Genomic DNA, 24,299 nt, shown 5'->3' on the forward strand with positions numbered 1-24,299 from the left:
CAGGGCTGGCGGAAGGTGAGAAGGGTAACGGAACAGTGAAAGTGGGCTTCTGGAGCGGCTATTTTCTGCAGGGCAAGCCTGGCCGTTGGTGGGGCTTCCAGCCACAAGCTGGGGCTCCCTCCAGCCCCACAACTGAATGCGGGGAGCAGTGCAATGAAGCTGTCATTATAGGGTTAACTGGGTGACACCACGCAGGATGGGATGGAGCCACCTTCCACCCCTCCCTTATGTCCTGCTTCCTCAGTGGGAATGTACCCCCCATTCTCCTGGGACGCAGGTCGACATAGCGGCAAGTTCCCGACCTGCAATTCTATGAGCAGGCTTATTTCTGTTGCATGGAGAGGGTCCCTCTACAAAAACCAGACTGATCCATGGGTTGGGGAAGGAAACAGGGGTCGCAGAAGAGCGGAGACACAAAGAGACGCTTGCTTTGCCAGTGCAGCAGGTCAACTGATATCAGTGACTTTCAGAGAGCACCGCGGACGCTGCCTCCTGCACTGCTTCTTCCCATATGAACCCGCTGGACAGGACAACACAGGCCCTGTGAGACTCTTGGATCTGTCTGCGATTCCCGCTGCTCTGTGGCAGAAGCAACAGGTACATTCCCCCCTTCGGCTCAGATCCTAAGGGATTTCAGTCCCAGCCAAGGGTGGATAATCATCTCGACATGGGGCTCGGATACTGCCTGGAGACAGGACGGCTTACCCTGAACAAAGAGCCAGATGGAAGCACTAGCTGTCCCATGGGCGTTGCTTGCAGTGCATTCATACCGGCCACCATCCCCCAACCGGACGCTGACAATCTCCAGCGAGAGGTTCCGCAGAATCCTCGCCCTTCCCTCCTCCGGCTGCAGCACCGCCCCATCCCTGCGCCAGGTCAGATTGTAAGCACCGTCTCCTGAAACGGGGCAAGACATGACCACTCCCTCGCCTGGCAATGCCGTGATGTTCTTGGGGGGCAGCAGGTACGGAATGGGCTCTGCATGGAGAGAAGCAAACACAAGCGGGGTTCAATCATCCAGGGCGCTGAGCCTCCAGGCCGCCCCCTGGAGTCAGTCCCGAACTCTATCCTTCAGAGGTCTTTAATACAGAAGTGCTGAGCTTTACCATTACACAGTGGGAGCAAAGCCCAGGAGCATGCTCTCGGGAAGGGGAGGATGAGGCTGTCACCGGCCCAAGCACCCACCGCCCCCTCCAGCACTGACCTGTGACAGAGAGGTAGCCGCGAGCTCGCACTGCCCCCACTTTGCTAGTGGCTGTGCACTCATAAAAACCTTCGTCGCTTCCAGAAACCACAGGGATCTCCAGGCTGCTGGTCCCTGAATCCCTGGGGAAACAAACCAACCAAAGAACCCCCTTGAGCCGGGAGTGGAAGACACCCAGCTCTCTTCTTTAGCAACTGGCCATTCTGAGTGCCTTGATTCTGGTCTGCCCCACGGGAGGCACGTTAAAGGGATCGGATTTGCCTAAAGCAGATCCTCAGCCGTTTTTGACAACTGGGCCCCCTTTAAGGGGTCTCAAGATGGACACCCAAAAATTGAGGCACCCCAAAATTGTTAGTCGCTTTTAAAATTCTTGCCTACACTGGAATTTTTCCTAATCTCTTTCCCCCCGTGCAGCAATGACAGGGGCACTAGCATAGGCAGGGCGCTTGGCGTTTTGCCTCCGGGCCGTCTAGAGCCGCTCAGAGCTGGGTTACGTGGCACGGAGGCCACCACTCTCCCTACCCGTTGCACTGCAGCAGTGAGAGATCTCGGTTCAAACTCCCTTCCTTTTATCCCTGGGTGCCAAGCGTGTCTCGTTAGCCCGCTTGCAGGCCGGAGGTTTTGGGGCTCACATTTAAAGACATTTCTCTTGCATTTTGCAGCAGAAGGAAGGAGGAACCTGTTGCTAGCACTCTGAAAACACACCCCGGCGCACCGTCTCTCCAACGTCTCCGTGCTATATGTCGCCAAGCAGCAATCGGAGGCCAGTAAGAGAAGCTGCTCTCTGAGCCAGCCTCAGCAAGGACAGCAGGGAACAAGCAGGCCAGAAGATTTTCAGGGGCTCAGCAGGAATTCCAGGGTGGGAGGGAAGTTTCCCCCTCACTCCCCTGCGCAACCTGTATTCTTCATCCTATTGGCAGCACATGGGCTTCACCACCACCACCTCAAAGGCAACAGCATTCCAGTAACCCCGTGTCCTGACCGGATGCGGGAGTTCAGCAGTACCCCCCAGCAGGGCAGAGGGCAAGCCAGCTCCATTCTATGCAGACAGATAATGAAGAGTAACAGTGGCCGTCATGCCAGCCCAGAGCTAATGGTCTATCCCAGGGGAATCCTATCTCCAGTCTCAGCTATTGAAGGTATTTCAGAAGAACATGAAAGAATGTCCGATGTAATACTATGCCACGGAGCACATACCTTCCTATCCCCAAGCTGGGCATCATTTTATGACCTGGAGCATGAGGATTGCTAGCCCTGGTAATTAACATCCTGACCACTGCTACTGCAGGTGCTGTTTATATTTGTATGTGACTGACTGGGTTTGGGGAAATTTACTGCAGTAGAGCCTGAGACGTACGTGAAAAGCTGATCCTTTCCAAGCAGCTTCCCATCCCGGCTGAGCTTCAGTCGGAAGGGGATATCGCTCTGGGCAGAGCAGGTGATTAGCAGTGACTGGTTGTGGTAAGCCTGGATCTCACTGGGCATGTTCACTTTGGGTAGACCTGGATGGTGGGGGAAAACCGGTGGGGGCAGGTGGTTGGAGGAGGGAGGGGGAGAGAGACAGACACACAGACTCCATAATTCTCAGAAACAGAACATTGAAAATATGATTGATTAGAGGGAGGAAAAAAATTAACCATGAAAAAAAGCAAACCCTGTACTGAAATGGAACAGTCTTTGCTTTAAAGAATAAGCAGTCCTGGATTGGCTGCTGATGCTTTGTTCTACTTACTCAGTATAACAGCTAAAGTGAGGGCCCAATTCTGTAAGGCGCAAGTCCTGCCATATTTACTTGTAGTACATGATTCAGACACTAGATCTCTGTGTGCTCTATAGAGTACTAGAGAGGGTGTGGTTCTGGTAAACAATGGAGACTAAGCTGGATCTCAAGCTGTGTAGAAACCTGTTTGTTCCTGGTTCTAATCGCAGCAGTTTGGGTTTAATAAATACTCCTGTCTGTGAAAGGCTGTGATTCCACAGTCTACTATGACACCTACTCCTTCCTCTCTAAGCATTTATACCATACATATCACTGCAATACCTGATTCACCCATGCTTTCAAATAGCGCCTCATTCCTCGAGCCCAATAGGGCAAGCTTCCCCTAACCTTGCCTGTGGCTTCCTCTAAATAGACCAGCCAATTACAAAGCTCTCTCCCAGAGGAGGGCTAGGTTTTGTGCCCACGGAAGGAAGTTGGACAAACAGAACCCCACATATCTGGAGGGATTTATCACGGAGGGAGCATTAGAGAACTGCCCCTGCACATGTTCATTCAGAACCTGACACATGCCACCCAACACCAGCCCTTTCCTGGGTGATTTGAGGCATCTGCTTGTCGGATGAATAAAAGCTGGTTGGCCTATTCCTGATGCTACTTGGAGAGCTACAGAAAGGTTTCAAGCCAACAGCTCCAAACCTCTTCCAGCTGTGACCTTACAAGACAGAGTCACTTACCTGGGACCACACTGGTGTAGGCAACTCCGGACACCCGCTGCAGTGGATGCCCAGCTGGGTCTTCCCCCCTCACTTTCAGCGAGAAGCTTCCTGTGGGTGCCTGGAATTGGGGTCCCGCCCAGAGCTGGCTGGAGGAGCCATTGGGGAAACGCCATGACGGCAGGGAGAGGAGGGACCGGCCAGAGCTGTCATACAGCTCCACGCCCTGCAGGTGCCCCGGCGGTTCCAAGCCAGTGCAGTTAATCAGCACAGAGTTCGGCAGCCCTGCAGAGATGGGGGAAGAAGAACACCAGCTCAGTCACTGCAAAGCACTGGGACCTTTCCTCTCTGATGCAGACATTACGAACATTATTCATGGCACTTGGTGGCTGGGATCACTGCTCTCCATGCTCACCGGTCCCGTCTCACTGGTACCTTGGGTTCCCCCTAACTGTCCACAGCCACCTCTTGTCTCATCTTATATTTCAACTGCAGGCTCCTTGGGGCAGGGACTGTATTTGTTCTATGCTTGTCCAGCACCTAGCGCAATGGAGCCCTGGTCAATGGTTGGGACCCCTAGGCATCGCTGCCATACACGCCTGCCTGCTCCAGGCTGGATTGCTACAACAAGCTCCTCTCGGGGCTGCTCTGTAGGCCACTGACGCTCAGCAAATGCGGAACCTAGCTGCTTGCTCACTGAGCACAGCAGAGCAGCGGGAGACCCCTTATGTTTGGCTCCATTCGCTTTCTTCTGCTCCCTGTGTCTAAGGAACATCACCTCCCTCCCCACACACACAGGCCTGGGAAGAGCAGGAGGTACCATGCACAGGCCGTTCTCTGGGATGGTTTAGGTCGAACGTAGGTTGAGGGGAGAAGCTGGCTCGGAAATCGATGGTGCTGACGCCCGTGATTCTCACTGAGTGGCGGCCACTGCTCCGGATCTGAAAGCCAGACACAAACCAACCAGACGTAACACCAGCATGTTTAGAATGGGTGGAGCTCTGACTGCTGAAGCTGCCCACCATGCAGGATCCGGGGGAGGAGGGGAGGCAGGGAGAAGGAGAAGGCTGCAGTAAACCGCAGACAGCCCCTTTTAGTGACCTGCATTCTGGGCAGTAAACTCACCCTTCCTTCTGCAGCCCTGGAGAACCACAACAGGGTCGGGGTGGGGGAACGAGCGAGTGGAATGGTGGGGGGAACCTTTGTGCTTATTGAGGCCAAATTCTCTCTTGCAAATGGGAGCATTTCCATCGATGCTGATGGAGTTTCACCCTTGTGCCAGCAGAGCAGCTGGCCCTGGGGCTTTGAGTTAACGTCCAAGTGCCCTTAGCTGATTGTCACCTCACTGAGAAGTCCCACCTCCTCGTTTATTCAGTGCACTTGGCTTTACTTCCAACCGCACCAGGTATCCCCGGTGGACACATCACTGCCTTCCAGGGTAGAGCTGGGGGTGGAAGGGGAAAACCCAGCCCTGGGGCCACCCTCCCTTCCTGCATCAGGTTCTCACAAGGGACAGAGCTCCCACAGGGGACAGGAGACTAGGGAGGCAGCACTCGGTGCTAGGGGGAAGGACGCACAGACGGGCACAGTTAGCGAGGCAGCTGCAGCGTCTCCACACTAGAGCAGGGACAGACCGCGGGGAGCAAGCTGCGGAAGAGACACAGAAGTTGCATTCTGTATGTTTCTCGATGCCTCTTAGCACGGCCAGGTGTAAGCGTGATGGGCACCAGAAAAACCACTCAGGCAAAGGGGTTTGCCTGCTCTCGGATACTGGCCTAGCTAGGTCCCTGCCCCGGCAATTCCTTTGCTTCCATCCTACCTTGATGGACCACACGCCCGGCTGGTGGGGCTTGACAGCCAGCACCTTGGCGGAGTTCGGGATGTTGAGATGTTCCTCCAGGCCCCGGCCCTTCTGAAGGATCTTCCCTGCCCCAGTAAGCAGAATCCTTGGGTTAGAGCATCTTGGTCCCTGCTCACCCTTCCCAAGGAGGGACACCCCACCCCGCGACGTCCAATAGTTGGTGGCTTTCCAGAGAGTTTCGTTAGCGGAGACCTTGCCCAGTGGATCTGCCAAGGACGGAGGAAGGTGGAAGCCCCAGTCTCTGACCTGCCTGTTCTCAGCAGGTGCCGGTTTGCAGCACAGCCTCCAAGGCTGCTTTGTCCTTTCCTAGCCCTGAGGGCACAACGCCTCTTCGGGGCGTCTGGCAGCGGACACAGCGTTGTATCTCCACATCTGACAGGCCCAGAGAGCTCTCTTCTCCCACCAGCTTTTCATGCCACTTCCAACATTACTGCTTCCTCCATATAACCTGTGCCCCTGGACAAAGCAGGCTGGGACCCCAGCGCTCTCCTATCCAAGCCCTGCCACGCTAGCTGCTCCTTTTCCATTTTTGCTGGAGTTGCTCATCTTTCCCTCACCCTCCTCTCTATGCAGTGATTCGGGGCTCTGGCCTTGGCCCTCTTCTCGTCTCCATCTTCCTCCCTCTGGGTGGGCTCTGCCTGGGACACCATGTCACTCCATCCCCCCAACTCGTCCCCATCTAGCATTCTGCCTTGGCTCTGTCAGCTCCTGCCTACACCCTGCCTCATGCTGTTGAATACAGCAGAGGCCAACCCCCTCATTGGCCAGTGCCTCTTCTCCCGATTTCACTCACCCCAACTCAAACCTCAGCGTGGCCCCTGCTGTCAGAAACCCGCCTCCCCCTCCCTTGCCCGTGTCTCTGGAACATTGCCAACAGGGCATGAGCCAACCCTCTCTCTGCTGCAATGCGCGCTCACGCTCCGTTAGCCTTACCCTCGTCTCTGCTTTCTAAAGGTCACAGGCCCAGGGTGCAGCAGCAAAACAACCCTCTCACTACAGCAGGGAGGACGCCACCCGCCTTCGTGCCCTGCGGAGGATTTCTAGCAGTCTCTGAATCCAGTCCCAATGTCCCCTCCTGGTTTTCAAATCTCGGCCTGGATTTGCTCTCGCCTGCATCCCGGAGCTTGCACCTGATGCATCTGGCACCTTCCCCTCTGGGTTCCTTTTCTGTGCCCGTCTATCACCTCAGACACCTACCCACCCAGCTGACCTTCCGCCCCCACATCTGCCCTCACACCTACCTACCCAGGTTCCCCTTCTACTCATTCTAAACCTTCAGTGCCCACGTCCTCTCAGTCCCCTCCTTGGGCCCCAGACAGTGGGCAACCGCTCTCCTTCCCCAGTGCTGCCCATCTACCTGCACGGCGCCCTTCCCAGCGCCAAGCCCCCCATCACTCCGCTTTAAATCTCATCCTTCCAGTCTCCCCCGTCTGCTCAGCGATCTCTGCACACCACGCGCTGACAGAGCTATGGAAAAACTAACCCTGCCGGGTGAGTTCAATGGCCGAGGAACAGTCACTGCCAATCGGCGCTGCCAGCTGGGAAGAGGAGCCCAGAAGGGCTAGGGGAAAAGCAGCTCCTCCAAAACTAAAGTCTGCATTTACCATGGAAGGGGGGGAACAGACACACTTGGGAGCTTACCAAGGCCTCTGCAGCTCATGACTTTCTGCGGACCAGATTTCTGCCCTGTGGGAGTCACTTAGCTCAGAGCAGCTCCATTTAGCTATTGCCCTGGGCTCAGTCTCTCTCTCACTCCGGAACGACCCCCTGGTGCGGTCCCCATGGAGGGCTGAACTCAGGACCGTCTTCACTCTGAGCCACAGCGCTCCACCATTTGAGCTAGCAGGCCCGCCCCGTGTCGGACGCTCACTGGGCTCTCCCAGTGGCTGGAACCGCCCTCGCCCTGCCCGAGGTTGGAGCCTGCTAGCTGACGGTGCCGGGTACCCACCTGCTGGATCCCTGACCTCGATCTCTGGAGCGGGGCCGCTCACGGAGATGGTGACTTCCTTCAGGCTGGGGTCAAAGGGAACCAGCCAGGTGTGCTCTCCCCCCCGCTCGTGGTCTGTGGACAGCAGGTGGACTTTGGAGGCCTGGATAGCCTCTTCCACCCATCTCAGCACCTAAGGGACAGAGGGGATGATGTGGAGCGGGAACATAGGAACGGAAGGGGCCCCTGGGGGCTCGAGTGCAGTCCCCTCCTAACACAGGCCGCCCACCACAAACCCAAGATGCTCTCCGGTGCGCAGGGATGCACAGCCATTGACATGGGGGTGGGGGGACTGCTGGCAGGGTTGTTTCCCCGGGGTACCTCTCACCTCGCTGTGTTGGGGCAGTAAGAGCCCAGGCACAAACTAGGCAGGGGAAATACATGCCGTATTCATACAGCGATTGGCTCAGCTCCGCAGTCAGGAGGAGCGGAGCCTCCTCCAAGATTCACCATGAAGATCTTGAGCCACGACTCTGGCTGGAGAGCGAGGTACGGTTCCTCCAGCCACACGGGAAAGCTGGCTGACACCTCAACGGGCACCGCACGCCCCACGGCCATCCCGGCGCCACGGCGTGCACATCGCTAGCTCTCCCACGGGGAGAAGAGCAGGCTGGGAAGGTCACAGATCTGTACCAGAATCTCCACTGTGCCCAAGGGCAGAGACAAACACATCTGGACAGCACAGAGGGTGTGCGCCACGGGGAGCCCCTGGGACAACGCAGGCTGGGGCTGAGCTGGGGAGTGGGGCGCAGGGGAGACATGACGGCCAGAGCAGGCAGCCCAGTACAGAGCCAGGCTCCCTACGACGTTCTTTGTTCCTTCCCCCCTTGCTCACAGCGGCCCCTCCTCCCCCCTTCGGTTTCACTCCTTGAACCGTTTTCTTCATTCATGTAAAATGGGGGGAAAAAAACCTGCTTGTGAAAGTCACGCAGGGGTTCAAGTGCCAGAGCCCAGCCCCTGCCTCTATGGGCCCTACCTCACAGGGGCTAGCGAGGATAAATATACTACAGGCTGCGGGATGCTCAGGTATTGGGGGACCATTACTTTGGTAACAGGGGGCCACCCGAGTACTGTAGATAGCGTGTCACACCTCAGACATGAATGCAAGGTCCCTGCAGCTGGCTCCAAATAATGGGAACAAGGAAAACAGTCTTTACACAGAATTAAGGGCCAAATCCTCCGTTGGCATAACCTGACAGGGCTCCACTGAGCGATACAGCATCTGAGGATCCAGTGTGAACGGTTTATCCCGGTCACACCGTTGTGCAGGTGCTGGTGCAGGGAGGGGAGCAGGGCCAGGGAAAAGGAGACAGCGGCTAGGGCCGATCTTTGCCAGTTACAAAACAACACACACATTGGCTGATGTCATAGGAATTAAAGAATTTGGCCTAATTATTATTGCCAGATGGTTCCCACTCAGCTGCTCGGACCAGACGAGTGATTACCCTGCAGCTGGCCCAGGGGGATGAGTCCGTAGACTGTGCAACTGCCAGCAACCAGGAAAAGGCAGGGGAAGGGAGGCAGGAGCAGAGCTCCCTGCTCCAAAACTCTTGTTAATAGTTAGGGCAGGGGTGCCCAACCTTTCTGGCTCGAGGGCCACAGATATCATTGTTACAACCCTGAAGGGCCACCAGTCCCCCCCCACTGCAGCCAGAGGGAAGGAGTTCAGGGACAAGGCTGCCTCCTCGCTGATCTCCCATCCCCCTGGCTGCAGCAGGGAAACAGCACGTGTCCTGTAGCCCCGTGCGCTCCACCTGGGACCCTAGGCCGTGGCTCCCTTCTGTAGCCAGGGGGGCAGGAGATCAGTGCTCCGCATCCTCTGGCTCCAGCAGGGGCCCCAGCGCCTATGGACCCAGGCGAAGCACTTTGCCGTGCTCCCTGCTACAGTCTTCCCTTGGCAAACTCTGGGGCTCCTGCTCCAGCTGTCCAAGCGCTTCCCAAACCCGCTGGGTCAAGCCTGTCAGAGGCAGGAGCCTAACATCAGGCAGGGACCTGCCTGATTTCCAAAGGCGCTGGGCGCTGCGGCAAAGCTCTGCCTCCGTCCCTGTGGGTCCAGTGCGTCCTTCTAGGGGCAGGTCGGGGACGGCTTCGTCCCCCAGCACGCTCCCTCCCTCTAGTGGTGGGTGAGGGGAATTCCGCCTCGCAGAGAAGCTGCTCCCTGCTGACTCCCAGTCCTGCCTCTGGTCACAGGAGGTCCTTGCCTCTTTGCTGGGGCCGGGGCTGTCCCTCCCTTGATTCCAGGCCCCAACCCAGGGACCCTATAAGCAGCAGCCTCATGCTTCAGGAAAATGGCTACTTTCCCTGGGTTACTTCCCCGTGCCCCTTCTTGGCGTAATGCGCACACCCTGCTCGAGCAGGGGCCCTTCCCAGCCTCCTGTCTGGGGAGGCTCTTGGACTCAGACAGCCCCTCTGGGCGTGGCAGTGCCAACCCCAACGTCCAGTTCAACCTTCCCCTTCTGGCAGGGTCTTTTCCCTCAGGCCTCCAGGCCTGGGAAAGGTCCTTTGCCCTCTTTGGGCAGGGTTTTCTCCTGTCAGCCTCCTGAAGCCAGGCCGTGTTGTGCTCAAACCCTCTGGGGGCCTGCCTCACTCCCACTATTCCAGCCACACCCTTCTCTGGCTGGAGAGGAGGCTTTTAACATGTCCTAGGGGGGCCTTGATTGGCTCCAGGTGTACTAATTAACCTGGCGTAACCCGTGCTCAGCTAACAGGGGAAAAGGAACCTGCTTATCCTGGGGCTGAGATCTCGGCCTTCTAAGTTCTCCAGTAGCCCTCGGGCCTGACCCTGTCACAGCACCCAAGAGCTCCCACTGTGGTCCTGCTTGTCGGGGAAATGGAGGCCCACAGAAGTGAAGCACCTCACCCAGGATCATTCAGATAGCCTGCCAGGCAACCAGAAACAGACCCCAGGTCTACTGACTCCCAGACTCCTGCTGTAGCCCTGACACAACCCATCTTCTCCACTCCCCTGGAGTGGGGACGGGAGGGGATTAGATGGGAACAGAAGCTTCGCTTCTGGATGCCCAAACCTGGCTGTCTCCAGGAAGTCCCTGAGGGATAACAATCCATGGCACAGCAATCTAAGCTTCCCCCGCATTTAATTTGATTACAGTAAAGACAAAAGAGCCTTGCATTGCTAACTTAATAAATCCATCTGCACTAAAGGGCAACAATCATAGCATCAAGCCAGCAAATGAGAGGCCTGTAATCATCTTAATCTCATCACCCCACCCCAGTCACCAAAAACTTAAAAGAGACTGAAAACGAAGTCTTCCATTGTTGTAGGCAGCCTTGGTGTAGCCCTGCTGGTCCCAGGATATGAGAGAGATAAGGTGGGTGAGATAATATTTGTTATTGGACCAGCTGCTGTTGGTGAGGGAGACAAACTTTTGAGCTACACAGAGCTCTTCTTCAGGTCTGGGAAGATACTTGGTGTCACACTTAATGACAAGGTGGAGTAGATTGTTTAGAATAAGAAGTTAACATATTTTAAGGGACCATTCATGGTGAAGTGGCCAGTTAACACCCCTCCAATCATAGGGGAAAAAGAAAAAAAAAAAGGGAGAGGGGGACTTTGGACTCTTGTAATGAACCATAAATCACACGCCTCTGTTCAGTCCATGATTTTTAGCAACTAGCAAAGTTATGAATTTAAGTTCCCAGGCTCATCTTTTGAAAGTGTCGTGCAGGTTTCCTTTGAGGATGAGGGCTGAGAGGTCAGACATGGAGTGATCATTCTGGGAAAAATGCCTGCCCACCAGTGATAGGGTGTTTGTGTCTTTGTGTCTCTGTGTAAGTTCATTCGAGAGCACAGATGCTCACACCCGACAGAATTCAGGTCTTTCCCACTCACCTCTTTCACCTGCTGTTTGTCCAGATGGAATATCTGTCCTGAGCTGGTAGCAGCAATTTCTTCATACACTCGATACCCAGGATGGCTTCTGTCCCCGCAATCCCCCGTTAGCACAAACACAACCTACCAGAGAAAAATGCACGATAGTGAACAGAGTCAGAACAGACTCTTCAAGCTGGGGAGATGCCAACCATTCCCACACCTCTCCCACCGGCAGCAGGTTAGCACATGCCGATTACAATGTGAACTACTGTTACGAGAGTGCTCTACGTCTGTGTATATGTCAAGAGCTAGCCCACAGAGAACGTACTGGCTGATGGAGCTAAACAATACATGGCACCGTTCATAGGGTTTGTAGGACCAACAAAGCTGGGTGCTGTTGTGCTTTGCGAAAGCCTTCCTTTGCACAGCACTTCCTCACCCTGCGGGCTCAGCGAGTGAACGTGGGTGACTCATGGACCACAGAGAAGGGACATCTCCTAGGAACGCAGCTGCAAGCCAGTAGCCGGACTCTCACCTGGGACTGTTTGAGCTGCAGTAGCTGCAGCAATTCCTGCTTGCGTGCGTAGTCTTTGGCTCGAGCGTCCGAGAAGACGTAGATGAAGGATCCAGGGTGCGATACCTCCACCGCCAGCTTGATGGCGCCAACGCTCATCTCCGGGCAATCCCCTCCACCCTGCAGCCAAAGAGCTAGTTAGGAAACCCACATAATCCTAATGGAGCCCAAACTGAGGATTCCAGGACTCAAAGAGGGGTGGGACAGGATGTCTGCATTTGCATTAAGGACGGGAAAGGTTGCTGAGACCACGTGGCCCATCATCATCATCACTGCCTCATCTTCCAAGAGTTCAAGGAGCAGTGCCTGCTCTGCCCTGGGGATACACTCTGAGCCAGGGAAACCTGCTAGCGCGGTACACAGTCGCCATTTGCTTGCACTGGTGTCAAGCATGGGTGGGCACCACGAGTCCAAACAGCAGCTCTGCCTGGTCACGGACAGGTGCCACGTCACAGGCTGCTGGAATGAAGCTAAAGGCAGGAGCCGCACTTGGGGATCCACCCTGCGTTTCAGAAACACTCAGGAATCCCAAGGGATTCATGCCCTTTTTCAGACATAAAAATTCCATTTATGAGTAGTTTATGAAGGGTTAATAAATGATCAACAGATGTTGTAATCAACAGTTAGTTATAGACTCTCACACAGACCAACAGGTTGCTTGTAGCCATCTATAACTCCATCGACTGGTGTGCTTGTGACCACGTATATCACACTCTATTCCTGTCTGTAACCCTGTGCTTAATTTGTGCCAAGGCTTGCCAGGACTGAGCCCTGGCCCCTCTAGGCTCGGCAGTTCATAGCTTCGGCACCTCTGGGCGTGCTGCATCAGTTATGGAAGTAAAAAAATTGTTTGAGCCCCAGCACCTCTTCCATTCCAAATGAAGCACTGCTGTAACCTGCTTGCAACCCCTGTTAATCATTGACAAGTGGACCCTTCATACAAAGCATGTGCATTGCAAACGCATGGCGACTGCTAGAGACACCCTGGTGGTCCCCAAGGCAGCTCAGCAATGGAGTAACCTAACCTCCCATCACCCCAACACTTCCCAGCAGCATAACAGTTTCATCTCACACACAGAGGAAAACAGAATCTAACTGCCAGCTTTCCTAGGGGACAGGGAAGAGACACTCATTTAGGACACAGCTATTACTTCACTTCCAGCCTGTGGGCCTCCAGCTGATGTAGCCCATAGAGAAGGAAGCTCAGTGGACCACTCAGCTATCACCAAGCCGGTTATTACTTACACTATCATACTACATAGTATCTTGCATTTACATAGCACTTTGCATCTCGAAGGACTCTAAGGCCTGGTCTACACTGATAATGTAGGCTGACAGAATGCAGCTTCCGTCGACCCCTTAAAGTATGCATCTCCACTGGCATGTCAGTTTTGCCGACCTAAATCGTGGTAAAATTTGACTTAATAAAACCACCTCTGCAAGTGGCATAGTACTGAAGTTGAATCCTGTGGGTCAAATGAGCATCGGTGTAGGCAGAGCCTTGGGAAGGCTAAGGGGGGTTATTTATAAATTGTGACATTGCTTTTCATCCAAGAGATGAGTTAACAATGGGTGCCTTGTGCTTTGCTTCCCTTACAGTGGACAATGGGGCCTTCAACACACCATCTCAGACTCCTGCAGAGCGCCTGTCGCAGATAAGAAGGCGGAAAAAAAACAAACAAACTCGGGATGACATGTTTAATGAGATAATGAACGCCTCCATGACTGCTGAAACAGAGCTAAGAGCGTGGAGGATTTCATTATCTGACAAACTGGACATGGACAACAGGAAGGCAGCAAAGGAGTATGAGCGTTCAACACAAGATGAGATGCTGCATATAATGTGTAATCAGTCAGACATGTTGAGCTGTTTGGTTGAGCTTCAGGAAGCTCAGTGACAAGACAGACTCCCTCTGTAGCCCCTGCAAAACTCTGAGCCAACTCATTCTTTCCTAGCCCCCACCCTCCAAGTGGTCTAGGAGGAGGTTGAGCAGGGTGCAGTACATGCTGCACTCCTCGCCGGTTGAGGGGAGCAGAAAGAGACGATGGCCCCTTTAAGGAGTGGGAATGTGTGATTCTTTCCTGTGTGCACAGTCAAAATGGGCTCTGTATCCTCTCTCAGGCCCCACACAATGCATTTGGAACATTCAATTATCTTTCTTTCCCCCCTCTGTGAAGGATCACCAATAAAAAAAGGACTGCTTTACAATTCATTACCGTTTATTTATTGATAAGAAGGGAATAAAGGGAGGGGGAAGGTGGAGGGGAACTGGAAGGGGAAGTGGATTGGTGGGGGATGCGAAGTGAAAGCACAGCACAGATAAGCGACGCACATTACTGTTGTGTCTCATTGCAAAAGCGGTTTTTCAATGCTTCCCTGAGGCGTAGTGCTCCACACCTGTGCCAGGAGCTGAACTAGGCCCCGGCAGCCACAGTACTAGGCAAGCTGCCCCCCCTTTCCCTGCCCTGGGCACAGAAATGAATCTCCCTTCAGAGTGACAAGTGCCACCAGAATTCCTTGCTGCGCCCACTCAGCACCTGGCAGGGAGGATCCAGCTAGCACTGCTGGAGGATGCTCCCAGTTATGTGTAAATGTCACGAGGAGACCGAACCCTTTGCTCTGGCACAGGCTGCACGGCAGCATGGCTTAGGAGTTTGCCCCTTGACATCTGGGGCTTCTCTGCCACCCGCTGAGGGTTACATTCCAACCAAACAAGCTGGGTTTCCAAACTGGCCACACTCAGGTTTAAAATACCAGTTACCACAGGGCACTAGCCAGCAACGCCACAGATTTTAAGACAAGGCAGACAGCTGTACCTGAACGTAGAGATTTTTGAGCTCTCGCTGGAATTCCTCAGGATCTGCTGTGAGGGTCGCTGGTCCAACCTCTGCCAAAGAGAGCAAGACAGCAGACATCAGCGCTTTCCCGCATTGCTCCTCTCTGGGCACAAGCCTGCAATCTTCCTTCTCTCACTTTCTCATCTTAAGTTCCCCCATATCAGCCTCAATAGGCCTAGTAGAGAGACAAGGTGGGTGAGGAAATACCTTTTACTGAACCGACGTCCGCTGGTGAACGAGACAAGCTTTCGAGCTACACAGAGCTCTTCACCCACCTTGTCTCTAACATCCTGGGACCAACACTGCTACAACAACACTGCAGTCATCAAAAGGCCTATGTTAGTTGGACCCATTCCTGCCTTCCCCCAGAAACCTGCATCAGCAGTGATAGCTTTCTTTCAAAGAACACTCCTCTGCCATGAGAAGAACACCGGGCCTCCTTTACCTAGCCTAGAACTCCTTGGGGCACCATCTCCAGCAGTAACCAGTGAAGAAACACGAGCTGTCTGGATGTAACGGGCAACTCTGTTACAAAAGGCAGATGCATTCCCAAAGACAAAGTGGATGGTAGGCTGTAAAGAGGGGCCCTGTTTCTATTTTAAGGAACATACACAGCAGATAGATGCTAGTTCATGCTAAAAATCCAGTTACTGCTTCTGACGACATCTCCTTTTGTCTCCAGTATTTTTAATTCAAATGTTCCCTTCTTCATCAGTGCTATTTTCTGTATTAATTTTTGGAAGAGAGCTTGTTCTTATTTGTTACGAATGATTAGCACCTCACGGATGTGTATAAAAAGCAAGGACCTGGAAAAGGAGCAACTTTCATCTTTATTTAACGTAGAGCATTGTTTCCATGTTTATTATCAGAGCTCACCTAAACAGTGACTACGTCTATCCCCGTAGTGTTCTTCAGCTAGAAGGATCTTAAACTGCTATACAAACTGTACAGCTATAAGGCATCTCTTTACCCAACCACAGAAATGCTGCCAACTCTGGGGTGGATCACAGTAACTGTAACAGCATGCAGCAACAGTATTTTGGGACATGATGTGAAGTGTATCATCCAGCAGAAAATGCAAAGGAGGATTTTTAGGGAGACAGGACGTAATTACCCAAATTAGTATACAACCAGGGTCCTCACAGTTAACACCATCATTAATCCTTGTGAAAAGTGATCTGCACTCATTTAGTGCCCACAAGGATCAAGGACTTCAGGTTCACATCACAGTCAATATACAGCATTTGCGGTACTACAGGGCCCTTAATATCCTGCTGGTTCTGTGTTGGCTCAAGAAGCTAGAGTTCAAGCCTACAGGGCAGCCCAGGGTCCAACTCAAGCTGCTACCCTGAGTTAAAAGCCAAGTTGCCAGGTCTTCACTGCAATTTTAACCTGAGTTAAGAACACTCTTGGCAGTGCAGACACATATTTGGAGTCACCAATACCCCTTCCTGCAGCACCAAGCCTCTCTGAGTCTGTCTCCCACCCAAGCCCTGAACCGGCCCAACCCTGCTCAGGCTCTGGGACTGGAGGGAATTGCAGACCAGTCCAATCTGCATCGCCCTGAATTAAGCAATGACCTGAGGCTAAAGCAATGGAAATGAGATGGTAATGTGAGAATCAACTGCGGCAGGAATCTCATAGGCTTTGGGGAGGCTGGTTAGAATCACTTCAGGAAATTGGCAGCTTCCATGACTCTGGCTGTCTGGGTCAGACTGACGCTTTTCAAATTTAAACGGATACTTTTTAGTCAGCGAGTCAGGCACTAAGGAGTCTAGCCACATTAGCACAATCCTGCTCTGTGTTTGGAGCATTTACCTCCCAGTTTTCCGGGTGGTGAGTGCCTGACAGGACTGAAAAGCTGAGGATCAGAAGGGGGACAACCAGGCAGACAAAGTTGCCTAAAAAGGGCGGGGGGCTTTGATCACTACTAAATGCAGATCTGTTTGTTTTCATACTGACAGGGTCAACAGAACCACGTGGTACTGAACACATCATCAGTGGTTCCTACTGGGCCAGAGTCCCAGATCCTCAGTACCAGGCCTTTTACAGGACCAGAACCCAGTCCCCAGAACTAAACGGGCTCAGTACGACTGGAACCAATGACCCTAAATGAATGCAATGCAATCTATTGCACAAATGGAGCCCACGAGTCCTGTATTACGTAGCATTTCTCGGATTAGTGTGGAAGCATTGGTTCTGGCTTAGTGTAATGCAGTGCTTTGCTCTGGACCAGAACCACGGGGCCTGGGTCAGTGCAATGCGTTGCTCTCAACAGGATTAGTGCGATGTAATTGATTGAATGGGAACCGCCTTACCTGGGTCATGAAAGGGGATCAGCGCATAGTTGCTAATGGCTTTTGTGCTTCTGCCGAGTGTCCGCTCCAAGATCCGGGATGCTCCATCTATCACCTGCACCAGGTCGTCGTGCATGGAGCCAGTGACATCAAAGACAAAGGCCAAGGTGACCCCTCCAGAATCAGGGCTGGGCTCTCCCAGGCCAGGAGCCAGCAGCAGCCAAAGCCCCAGGAGGAGTCCTGCTCTGTGATGCATGGCCTGGGAGGGACAGGCAACCCCTCCGCCCCTGCTGCTGCCTGGGGATGTGGCCCCCTCAAACCCTTTGCGAGATTCCTTTTGCAAAATGCTCCTTCTCCAGTATCTCTCTCCCTCCCCCGAAAAAAGGGCTGAGACTCTCTCCACAGCTCTCACACTCCCGGGCCAAGCAGGATCCCACACAGAGAAATCAGCCTGTCTTTTCCTTAGCTGCTTCCAGAGGAGAGCCCCCAGCTGCACTTAGCTCCCCTGGGCCTTCCCATTCACTCCCAGCCTCTCCCAGCCAGACATCCCTGAAACAAACCAACCAGCTTCCAGGGCTGCTGTGCTAGTGCCCTCCTTGGAAAGGGGGGCGGGGGGATGCAAGAGAAATCCAGACCCTGCAAGAAGCACAGCCACCGACAGCTGCCTGAAGGAAGGAAAACCAGTCCCCCAAAAAGTGCAGCTTCTGCAAGGGAGAATAAAAGCACTTTCAGGGCAACTCCCCTGGCCAGGCGGTGGGGGGGGGGGGGGGGGGGGGGAGGGGAGTTGGAGGAAGGGGAGATTGGAAGCAGGTCCTAAAGCTCACAGGATTCACTCACATACTAGCCACCCCACCCCAGGCCTCCCCTCCCCATAGGACTCAAACATGCCCCTCTCAGGCCAGCAGAGACAGGCTGAATGATGCAGGGGGTCAGAGGAGGACACGGGGTGTGGGGAAACCAGGCCAAGAAGGAAAGATGTACAGCAAGAGAGAACAGCTGGGATGTCAGCTGACATGGAAAGGGGAGCACCCATGAGGCAACTCCAAGCTGGGGGATGGTGGGGGAAGGGGAAAGACCCTGTGGGCAAGATCTAGCTCCCCTTAGCACTTGACATGCAGCTGAACAAAGCAGATTCAGGGATCAATCGCTTGCTATGGCCAGAGGGTGAAAGGGGGCAAGGCGGCCAGGAAAGAGCCCAGAAGCAGTGCATTCAGTGCTTCTCTCTGTGTTTTGCAGCCAGGCTCATGGAAGTGTCTGCATTTTCCTCACTCTCTGGGCCAAATTCTGCTCTGTTATGTCAGTGTAACCCTACAGACTTACAGAGGAGTGCAACAGAGCGATGTCAGACCAGACGCGTAGGCCTTGTCTACACACAAACCTGCAACAGCTCAGTTAAACGGGTGCAAACCCCTCGGTGCACACTCATTTAGGTTTCAGAGTGGCTGATTTCAGTTTTAGCTTAATCCTGTTCCTCATCAAGTTAAGCTAAACCAAAACAAACCAGATTTAAACCAAAGTAAGAGGGTCCACACAGCCTTTTGTACAGGTTTAACTGAACAGCTTTCAAATCACAACTCAAGTTAAATCCGTGCCACTGGGTCTGTAGACAAGACCTTAGCATAGCAGGCCACAGCAGGGCGGCCCCCACCCTTCTGGTGTCCTTCGAGGAGCTGTTGAACTCCCACGTCTCTAACTCCTGCAGTAGCCTATCGCACCAAGGAAACACTGACAAAGCAAGAAGGCAGAGATCTCATCAATCTCGGAAGAAGAGTCTTTAAAGAGACAGATGGCAGCACTGGCACAGTGCAGGTGTTAATGTTCACAGACAGGACTTGAGAAAGGTCCCAGATGCACCTAAATGGCAACCTCCTGGACAGAGGTGGGAACTATTCTTTCTTCCCCTGAGTCCTAGGTATCCCCCACCCCCCACAGGTCAGCCAGCCAGCAGCAGTCAGCTGGGGGCTTCTGTCTGATTCACTGCTCCCTCCAGAAACAGACGCCAACCTGCCTTAATCTACCCACGTCACACATAACAAAATATGGTCTACAAAGCAACAGCAAGAGGCCTTGCCCTCCTCCGCACCTGCCCTGGGATGCAGCAGCTGGGCAGTTGGTCCCCTCTTCACTTAGCCGGGACAGGATGATGCGTTTAAACGAGGGCGACTGGACTAGATGATCAACCTCTAAGGAAGGAGGCTTTACTCACAGCAGCAGGTGAACATTTGCTGCGCTGCGGAAGTCACCCTTTCCAGATGGACACTGGAGGACTCTGGAGGTGACCCAGTGACAACAGACTCCAGCCCATTTTATTTTTTTGCCTCTGGAAGGCCTAGTCAAGGAGACGCTTGTTTCTGAACCTGCTGCATATAGCTTAACAGGTGGGTCGAGCGCCTTACGGGCTGCCTGCTGTTTCGTTGGGTTGTTTTCTGTCAACCACCTTCCAAAAAGGCTTTGGTGGCTCATTGCCTGGAATTATCTTTGCTGTTGTTACTCGCCAACCTTTTACTTCCTAGCCCAGCTGGAGCCCATACGGAGAGCAATTCCAGCCACAGCTGAGCCTGGCTCTTTTCCCTTTTTTTAATAAACCTCTTTTTCAACCAAGCAGGATTTTTCTGCACACAGGCCCCTACTGAGGGATGGTCGAAAAGCAGAAATAGGCAGGCTAAGGGGTGCATGCAAGGGAAGTGTCACCACCCCGGATATATTACCCTCTCCCAGCAGGCAGTCACCTTTCTGTCCTCTGAAAAAGGCTAGGGAGGGGGACAGAGTACCTGGGAATCAAGCCCAAACTCCTAACGAGGGCCCAGCAGCACGGAAGTGTTTCCAGTTCTGCTGGAAAGACAGAAGAGAAGTGGAAGGGCCTCAGAAATCCAAGCCCAGTAGCTCATGCCCTTCCCAGGGCATTTTTACTTACTTGGAAAGCAAACTTGTTTGTAGCCACAGCTCCTTCCCAGACATGGTGGTTGCACAGGGCATGTAAAATCCACATTAGCCAGGGATCTGAGGGAAATGCAGGCCCCTGCGTCACAGAGAAGACCCTTTGCTTTGTCACCTCCCTCCCTGCTGGAAGCACGTTCAATTCACGGCTGCCTCTTTTTCTCAGAGCCCCAGCTTTGTGCTGTTCCACAGGAGGGGCTCCCACTCTCTCAGGAGGAAAGGGATGCCCAGAGAACCCACCTCCATGCTGTCTGCGCTCGCTTTGTTACCTACAGGCTTTTGTGAGTGATGCTGCCCTCTAGCGGCTGGGTCCCCAGGCAGGATAAGGGGCCTACTAATGTCAGCAAGGGGAGATCTTCTGGAGCCATCTGCAGCGCGTGCATTCGTATCAGCTCCCTGCAGGCTTGCCCCCCTCCGTGCTCATGGGTAAGGGGCTGCTTCTGGCACAGTGTAACTAAAATGAGTTTAGAGGATGATCAGCATCAGGGAAGTGGTCAGTACTTTCAGGAGTGGCCAGGGAGTCAGGATTGTACATTCATAGCCTTACAAGTCATTTTTCTTAGCGTGCAAGCACTGTTCAAGCTGAAGAAAAGTTCCATTGTTGCCAGTTTTGTGATGCAAATTCTTTGGGGGAGCTGCAGCAGGGAAGTTTGTTCTCTGCCTTAATCTAAGTAGAGTCAGTTCATGGGGCAGAGTTGTTCTGAGGAACAGGGTGTTGTTGCATGGGCTGAGCTTACTGAACAAGAGGATTTCCTGCATGCTGTTTGTGACCACCTCTGTTCCAGGACTGATGTATATAGAATAAAGAAAATAATTTCCACTAAGAAAATGCCCATCCTTCCTGTCGCTGATTTCTCCTTCTGAAGTGACTGGACATTTAATCCCACTTTGCAGAGGGGAGACAATGTACATAGTGAGAGACAGTCTCAGCCCCAAGGAGTTTACAAGCTGACTAGACTCAACAAAGTTTGGCAGGGCACAGAGAGGCAATGACTTGCCCACAGTGACACAGCGAGTCGGCAGTGGAGGTTTAACATCCCTGCTAGGCTGTCCCATAGTCAAGAGCCTTATCCACTGACCGTACTGTCTGCAGAGATGTGTTGCACCGAAGGGTTTACACAAGCCTTTCACAGCTTATTTCCAGAAGACTTGGCAGACAAAACTGCAAAAGCAATTTCGTAGGATGTCAAAAGCATAATTCATGCATGCAGCCCAGTGGCCCCTTCTCTATCTACTGCCAAATTGCTCAAACAGATAATAATGGTTGGGGAGAGGGAGGAGGGAAAGTTCAATTAGATTCTGGACAATACAATTACAAGACATTAATATCAAACATCCTCATCATCGGTTGCAGGCCAAATCAAGAATGACAGCACTTTACTTCACTTGCTACACATAGGAATCACAGGAAACAATGGCTGGAGATCAGAATAAGATGGATAAGGTCATGGTCAGTGCATATGGAAATAAGAAAAGGCCAGAGCATATGGGAAAGATTAGAAGCTATCTTGGCAAAGAGAAGCTACCACAGGAAAGAATGGATAAGACAGAATCCACCATCACCTGCTAGTCCTAGGAAGAGGAGCTGGAAAGAGAAGCATTAGGGCCAGGTGGAGGACATGTGGAAGGTTCGTGACACGCAGCGGGATCTTGGCCTGGATACCAGGAACATGGAGCAGAAGCTAATGGCACCAGCATGAAAGAACATTAATGAGCATCAGTGCGTCAAAGGCAGGCAAGCCTGGGCAGTGCCACTGTTTCGTCCATCCCAGAAGCTTCTGCAAACATTAATGAATTTAGCCCCATGATTCCACAGTCCCTCATTTTACACCCCAGGGATGGGGGAAGGTACGGATGAACAGAAAGGCGCAGCAATTTGCCTTTGGATATGTGGGCAGCCTGCATTAGAGCTGTGAGTGGAACCAGATCTTGACTTGCCAGCCCCACACTTTAGCCACTAGACACCGAACAATGGAAGTACACAGGAAAACAGCAACCATTCAGATCAGCAATAAAGGGCCTTCTAAAGTAAACAAGGCATATGCAACCTGCAAAAGGACACATCTGCGATCGGTCTCTGCAGTCAGAAGGGAGATCATGCCACAGCTTCCCTTGCCTTCACTGCCACATGCATGTGCACAGTGGATGGCACACATGGCCAGTGAACGTGTCTAGTCCACGCGTGCAAGATGACTGCATAACTCCCAGGGAGAACACCTGTACGCAGCTGACCTCACCAAACCAGACAAGAGCATCGGTCTCAGTCCGTTTCTTAAGCTTGGATCCCATCGGTCCGCCCCAGCTGGTGCCCTGCAAGGTTGTAAGTGGAGTCATACTGGATTGCACAGGCAGGGGATTAGTTGGTGGCATTAAGCTGCCTCGGGGATTATGCTCTGTGTCCTTTCTGCTTGCAGTAAAAATACCAGCAGGGAGATGCTTTTTGCCACTGCTGAGTTATCAAATCTGGAGCGACATGGTAGTTGTGTTACCAAAATACCTGGGGACTCTCAACTCTGCAGGTTAATCAGCTGCTGCCATATGAGTAAAGCCTCTTCCAAAGGGAAAGAATTGTGTCCATCTCTTAATGCTTCGTTCTCCAAATCCCTGCTCCTTCCACCCACGGGCCTGAGTTCACAGGACAGACACAAGGCAGTAAGTACAGTGTCAGTCTGAAGATGGATATACGGCAGGTTTAAGTGAGGCTGCCCCTGAAACGCTGCATTGATTTGTGGCCCAAACAGGAGAAAGCTCAGAGAAGAGCAACAAAAGGACCTGCCAGTGACATCCGTGCTGACACTGACTAACTCCTCACAGCAAGAATCAGCCCAATGGGGCTCTGGGTAGAGTGATGTGCTGCCCAATGTAAGTAAAGGTCAAAAAGATTAGGGAGTGTGTAGTTCAACCAGGTGGCTCAGGGGACTGGAAATGGGCTCTTGATCCTTTCCCTAGGATGCCTGTTTCAATCCACCCTAAAGACCAAGAGTTCCCCCAATCTGAGGCCCTTCCAGGGTGATCAGTGAAATAAGCCTGATGGGCTAAAGCCATTGTGTCGACACTCCATTGCACAGAGGGATGAAAGGGGCACGAGTCTCACTCCTGGCAGTGTGATGTTGGCAGGGTACACTCTGCGGGGGAAGGGAGGAGCTGGTTTCCAGCATTAAACTCACGGGAACATTTTAAAAGCATAATAATAACAGTAATAAAATACAGAACACAGCAACCCCCACCCCCAGGGCCGTATTATCCATTAGGCACAATAGGCACAGTGCCTAGGGCCTACAAAACATTCAGGGTCTACGAAAAAAAAAATTATATAATTTTTTATTTTTATTTAAAAAACTATTTATTAATAGCTTAAAATCAAATGAGTTATTTCGGTCGGGGGGCCTACGAAGGTCTTAAAACAGCCCTGTCCACCCCCCCAGCCTCCATTTTTTCCAGGATGAGAATTTAAATGCCACATTCCCGCCCAGAGAGAGCTTTCTCCCATCCGCAACCCTACGCTGCTCGTTTCGGCGAAGTTAATGTTTTAACAGAGAGAATTTACAGGGAGGGACCCATTATTTTAGGGACTCTCTATGTTCCGAATACGGATGCCCACACCCAAATGTACTGCAAAGGACTGGATTTTGAGCAGGGTCAAGTTCCCAGCCTGGAGAGCCCAGTGGCATGTCATATATAAGCAGTGGCACCTCTCATTTGGAAAGGCTCGCTTCCTTGGACATATGGCGCCATCTATGGCCTGATCCTCAACAGACCCTTTTAGCTCGTATGTCCTGGAAAACCCTGTTGGGCTTCTGCTACACAAACATCCCCTCGCTTGCCCTTTGGGAGGTTTCCCGGGGTTGCTGTTACCTGTCCTTCACTTCCCAAAGGGGTTTCCTCAAAGCGGGTGTTGCCAACCGGGGTCTTTCTCCACGTTCAATCCTTCAACTCGCTGTATAAAGAGCTGGAACTTGCCTCCACGGTGGTGTCCAGTTCCCTGCATTCTTCCAGTCTCCTTCAGCAACAAAGCTTCTGCCGTTTCATGGTGCTGCCGTTCCCCTGAATCACCACTGGCAATTGGGCAAGCCAGGCAGGATTTACCTCTTACCAACTGCTCGCCCGGACGACGGTGCAGGGTGAAGCAGCCTGCCTTGAAGGCAAGATTTCAAACAAATGTTGGGGTACAAAACCTTTCAAAAGGCTGGATTCTGCCATTCCTACTTACTCCCAGCAGGGCCTACTCCATGGGTGAGTCCCAGCGATTTCCCAGCATGGCAGGAAATGGCCGAGATTCTGGCAATTTGTGGATCTCACGAAGAGACACGCTCCACCTGGTCTGCAAGCTATACTT

The 24,299-nt window shown here is 52.8% G+C and overlaps 1 protein-coding gene across 1 annotated transcript in view; it reads right to left on the minus strand.

Annotated features, from left to right (window-relative positions):
• Nucleotides 1–20,209, minus strand: part of HMCN2 (hemicentin 2) — a 111,516-nt gene extending 91,307 nt beyond the window's left edge. Inside the window, exons 1-12 of the mRNA XM_067542193.1 lie at nucleotides 20,204–20,209; nucleotides 17,048–17,396; nucleotides 14,709–14,779; nucleotides 11,853–12,011; nucleotides 11,336–11,458; nucleotides 7,447–7,618; nucleotides 5,457–5,563; nucleotides 4,458–4,578; nucleotides 3,659–3,922; nucleotides 2,562–2,706; nucleotides 1,205–1,326; nucleotides 706–978 (exon numbers count right to left, since the gene is read on the minus strand). Of these exons, the coding sequence (XP_067398294.1) occupies nucleotides 706–978; nucleotides 1,205–1,326; nucleotides 2,562–2,706; nucleotides 3,659–3,922; nucleotides 4,458–4,578; nucleotides 5,457–5,563; nucleotides 7,447–7,618; nucleotides 11,336–11,458; nucleotides 11,853–12,011; nucleotides 14,709–14,779; nucleotides 17,048–17,396; nucleotides 20,204–20,209 (1,912 nt within the window). The remainder of the gene's footprint in view (nucleotides 1–705; nucleotides 979–1,204; nucleotides 1,327–2,561; nucleotides 2,707–3,658; nucleotides 3,923–4,457; nucleotides 4,579–5,456; nucleotides 5,564–7,446; nucleotides 7,619–11,335; nucleotides 11,459–11,852; nucleotides 12,012–14,708; nucleotides 14,780–17,047; nucleotides 17,397–20,203) is intronic.
• Nucleotides 20,210–24,299: the final 4,090 nt, after the last annotated feature.

The sequence above is a fragment of the Emydura macquarii genome, unplaced genomic scaffold (assembly GCF_026122565.2).
Source record: "Emydura macquarii macquarii isolate MOO-44397 ecotype Brisbane River unplaced genomic scaffold, CSIRO-AGI_Emac_v2 contig_691, whole genome shotgun sequence".
Taxonomy (NCBI): domain Eukaryota; kingdom Metazoa; phylum Chordata; order Testudines; family Chelidae; genus Emydura; species Emydura macquarii.